Source organism: Rosa chinensis, chromosome 7, assembly GCF_002994745.2.
Source record: "Rosa chinensis cultivar Old Blush chromosome 7, RchiOBHm-V2, whole genome shotgun sequence".
NCBI classification, from domain to species: Eukaryota; Viridiplantae; Streptophyta; class Magnoliopsida; order Rosales; family Rosaceae; genus Rosa; species Rosa chinensis.
This window is the reverse complement of record NC_037094.1, coordinates 25,177,356-25,182,171: the sequence shown is the minus strand read 5'-3', so window position 1 is coordinate 25,182,171 and position 4,816 is coordinate 25,177,356. Positions and strand designations below refer to the sequence as shown.

General features: G+C 40.4%; 1 protein-coding gene across 1 annotated transcript; it reads left to right on the top strand.

Annotated features, from left to right (window-relative positions):
* Nucleotides 1-1,430: 1,430 nt before the first annotated feature.
* On the top strand, nt 1,431-3,878 carry LOC112178721 (E3 ubiquitin-protein ligase BOI). The gene is made up of 4 exons (XM_024316915.2): nt 1,431-2,260; nt 2,357-2,448; nt 2,564-2,916; nt 3,046-3,878. Exons 1-4 carry the CDS (start codon nt 2,214-2,216, stop codon nt 3,586-3,588), a joined length of 1,035 nt encoding a protein of 344 aa, XP_024172683.1. The 5' UTR covers nt 1,431-2,213; the 3' UTR covers nt 3,589-3,878.
* The last annotated feature ends 938 nt before the right edge of the window (nt 3,879-4,816 follow it).

Here is a 4,816-nt window from a genome sequence, read left to right as displayed (position 1 = left end):
CAGACACCCAAGCCTACTGTATGGCCTTCCACCGCCGCTCTCTGCATCGTCTCCAGCCAAAAACAGGACCAAGCTTGGATCATTGACAACGCAAAGGATCGGAAAACATGAGAGAGAGAGAGAGAGCGGTCTGCATCGCCATCGTAGGTCTGGATCTACCATCCACCACCAACCTTTGACTCTCAACCTTTCTGCCCCTTTCCACCCCGGTGTGAAGCCTGCCCATCCACCACCCGCCGTTGTCTGAAGGTAAAGAGGAAACTGTTGCTGCCGCCTAAATCCCCTCAAGCCAAAAGAACTAGATCGCTCCACCAAGGCAAAGCCAACCATCCCATCGCCCTGTCCGGCAACGCCCACCACACACCGACGCAAGCAAAAGCTGTCATCGATGCTGGGACGCGATCGGACAAGCCACAACCCCGCCCCTCTGTTTTCCAAACTCTACGTTCTGCTCCGAGTATTGCGGAGGAAAGGAGAGATAGGTTGTCCACTATTCTGTATTTTTGGCATTTAATTTGTAGCTAGTGATATGGTAAATGGGATTCATTTTTCTCACATAATTTGGATCCTACTTGTAAAATAAGAAAAGAGCATGCACGGGTTTTGATGACTACTATCATGAAGGTTCGTCAATCCTTTCTCTAGAAAAGATTTGATCTTTAAAGAATTTTGCAGATAATTTAAGTGATAATCGTGAATAATTATAGATAATCGTTACAACAAAGCCAAACCCAGTACAGATTAGGGAATGGTTCAACTTCTTCTTTTACTTTGTCCTTAATTAACGGTAAAATTAAAGGGCCACTTTTGTCATTTGGTATTTATAGTCATATTCATATATGCATGAAAATCTTAATCAAAGAACGTTTTGTGAATGGAAAAAAGAGAAAACCAACCACCATGCAATTTGGTCGGAGTTATAATTGTGTAGTGTGATTTTTCTTTATTTTCTAAGATAAGAAAAGGGGCCAAACAAACTCATAGCTGTTTAAGGGTTTGAATCTTCGCAGCCAAGTAAAAGTCTAGTTTAATTTTTCTTCATGGACGAAAAGATTTTTACTAAAATTGAACAAAACCCAAAAGGAATAAATTTATCAACAATTTTGTTATTTTTTTTTTTAAAATTTATACAAGAAAAAACAATAAAAAAGAAAGAAACAGGGAGCTGGCGAGAGATGCATGGACCATATAAAAACAATTCCAGCGGCAGCGGTAGCGGCAGAGAGACCTGCACGCCCAACAATAACAAGCACATCTACATCACTGTTTCACAAGCATCTTCAAGCCCTCTTCTCTTTCTTATTTATTATTTTTCTTTTTATTTTTTTCAAAATTTATGTGAAAAATCTAAGACCCTATTGTTGAATAGGGAATGGGTTATTGTTTTTAAAAAAAGAAGGAAAAAAAAAAAAAAATATGGGGGTGGTGTAAATAAATGGGGCGATGTTGGTGTTGGAAATAACAAGCACGAGACTCCCTCTCAAGAAAAGCCAAACCCCACGCGAAGAAGAAGAGGGAAGCCAAAGGAAAAGAAAGAAAGAAGCAGAATATAAGGGTGTCTCTCTCTTGGACTGATTCGTTTTCAATCGCATCTATCTCTTCCTCCAAGCTCCCCCCTATTCTCTCTCTACTTTCTCTCTCCATCTCTACATTAACAAAGCAGAGCAAACAAGGGAAGGAAGGAAGGCAGGCAAGGAAAGTAGGTGAAAACAAAGTGCCAAAGTAAATAGGAGAGAGAGGGATATATAAGCAGAAGCCATCAGGTAGCAATAATAATAAGGGAATGGTGCTGATTCTGAAGAAGGTGCTGCTAATTCTGATGGTTGTGGTGGTGCCCTCTCTATTCACATAATTGATCATTTTCCTCTCTCTCTCTCTCTGATTCCTTCTTCTCTTTCTTTCTTTCTTTCTCTGAAAAGTATCTATCATCTCTCTGTTCTTACTTTGTTCGTGTTATTTTATTTTCTCTTGCTCTGTATCTTTCTCATTGAATAGTCCGCCTTTGCCTTGGTTTTGTGACTTGTTGAGGGGCATCTTTCATCATGCTTGTTATGTGCTAGCAGCGTTTATTGTTCTTTCACCCTCCACATTGCTCCCTTCTCTTCTTAATAACTTCCTCTCCCTCTCCCCACCAATTTCCAATACCCAACACATTATTATTTTATTCACAACTCTCCCCTCTCTTCCATATCATCAACAACCTACAATCTGCAATGGCAGTTCAAGCTCAGTACCCTTCCAATATTCTATTCCTAAACAGGTTTGAATTCTCCATTCACCTTCCTTAGTTTTCAATCTGCATATATATCTGGTCTGATGACTCTAATCCCCGGTTCAATTTTCATTGATTCTGCAGAAACGCACAAGAACCGCATGATTATTCATTACAAGCGCAACAGGGATTGTACCTTGATCAATCCCACATGCTATTCAACAATGGTGTAGGAGGTAATTGACTTGCAATTCATTCCATCTTGATAACCCGATTCATGTTTCAGGCCATCAAAACCGATTCAATCAATAAAGGACTGGTTTTTGAATTGGGTTTGTTTGATCACAACAGGGAATAGTACTAATCAGCGCAAGAGAGGAAGAGAAACTTCAGTTGGCACTGATATCACACCTTCAATGATTCCCTTCTCTTTGCAACCTCCTCAACTCATCGACCTCTCTCAGCTCCACAATCACAATCACAACCACAACCACCATCCCAATGTCGTCTCCACCGGCCTCCGATTATCTTTTGGAGACCAACAACAACAATTTCAACAGCATCATCACAATCAACAACAACAACAGCAGCAACAACAACAGGATTGTCACTCTTCTTCATCTCTGTTGTCTGTTTTGGCAGAGGACTTCGCCTCCCAAATCAAACAACAGAGGGACGAATTAGACCAGTTCCTTCAAGCCCAGGTAAAAATCTTCACTCTTCTCAATTGGGTTTGTAAAAATTTCAAATCTTCTCAGATGGGTTTTTCGTTTTTTTTCTTTTAAAACTGGGGCAGAATGATTGAGTTTTTTTCTGGGTTTGTAATTTTCCAGGGGGAACAACTACAGCGCACATTAGCAGAGAAGCGGCAGACACACTACCGTGCGCTACTGGGCGCAGCTGAGGAGTCTATTTCCCGTAAATTGCGAGAGAAGGAGGCAGAGGTCCAAAAGGCCACGCGCAGGAATGCCGAGTTAGAGGCACGCGCCGCCCAGCTCAGCGTTGAGGCGCAGATATGGCAGGCCAAGGCGCGTGCGCAGGAGGCCACCGCCGCGTCCCTCCAGGTCCAAGTCCAACAGGCCAAGGCCATGATGAGCGCCGGGTTCCAAGTGGCGGGTGCGCAGGATAGCAGGAGAGCCGACGATGGGCTAACATGCGCCGAAAACCAGGCGGAGGATGCCGAGTCAGGGTACATTGACCCGGAACGCGCCACCGGGTCGGGTCCGAGTTGTAAAGCGTGTCGGAAAGGAGTGGCGTCGGTGGTGCTGTTGCCGTGTCGGCACCTATGCCTCTGTACAGAGTGTGACCAAATGGTTCAGTCCTGCCCATTGTGTCTCACCTTGAGAAATTCGAGTGTGGAAGTCTTCCTTTGCTAGGGCCCAAGCCCAGAGCTAGGAGCCCAGGCCCAATGGTATTATAAAATTCAAACTGGACAAAAAAAAAATGAAAAAAGAAGAAAGGAAACCAAATAATATTTGGGTACAATAAATTTTTATTTTTATTTTTCCATGGTTTCTTTTTGGTTCCCCTCTCTTGAAGTGAATTTACCAAGAGGTAATGTATATGGCCACATGGGTAAGTGGCATTGGTTTTTTCTTTTTCTTTTCTGAAATTCTATCCACATATAAATTCTTTTATTTGACCTAAATTCTTTACCATTGTCTCTCTTTTTCCTTGCATACATTTATGTTTTGTGTTTACCATGTTATGGTTGCAATATATAAAAGCAATATTGGTCCATAGTTTCATTCATATGTCATTTTGTGTGATGTACAAATTTGCTTGCTCCCCCACTATACTACATTTCACTGAATGTACTAGTGTACTAATGTAAGGTGTCAAAGTGTCAACCAATACCGAGTCACCAACAACAATTTTGCGATTTTGGTTTTATGCAAGTTTCCTGCTGGAAGTCACAAGCTGATCAAAAGGACAAAGTACTGAGGAGTTCAAAATTTATCAAAAGGACAAAATGAGGAGTTCAAATTTGAAAATAGGTCTAGGGATACATCAATTTACTTGAGCAAGAAGGTAAGTTTGTACTGTTCAAGAGTAATGTCTTTCAATGCTGTTCTTTCCTTCAACTGTTATTGTATTTCTTTTCCTTTATGATTAGAAAGAAAAGGAAACAGTTTCCTTATTAAGTTAGTCCTAGCTAGATAGAAGCTATAGTTTGACATTATACAACTTTTCATTTAGCTATATTTTAATTATCACCGAATACGAATGGGACAGTGTGGGAAGTGAATTCCATTTCCTTTATCATTCATTTTCTAGAGTTTCAAAAAACATACAGCAAAATGGTGATATTAAATTTTTGTAAGTACTTGATACGAGAGGAGTCGAGTAAAGTTAAGAAAATGTTACTTAAATTGAGAAAAATAGATGACGTACCGGGTAATTTTTCCTGTTCTAATAAGTTTATGACTTCCTTATTATCAAAAATTAATTTTTTTTAAACAGTTTTAATACTTAATTTTTGAAATGAAATATTATTGAAAGTCAAACTCAAACATGATGTTAACCAAATTTCTAAATCACTCGCTTGCGTTTGACATGCCTCTTGACCATTGTGAACAAGAAAAAAATGCCGCCACCTCCACC

Bases quoted from the DNA above. Each gene is read 5' to 3' on its own strand.
- LOC112178721 (XM_024316915.2), top strand. From the start codon at position 2,214: ATGGCAGTTCAAGCTCAGTACCCTTCCAATATTCTATTCCTAAACAG. The intron at 2,261-2,356 runs GTTTGAATTCTC...TTGATTCTGCAG, and splicing joins AATATTCTATTCCTAAACAG to AAACGCACAAGAACCGCATG. The intron at 2,449-2,563 runs GTAATTGACTTG...TGATCACAACAG, and splicing joins ATTCAACAATGGTGTAGGAG to GGAATAGTACTAATCAGCGC.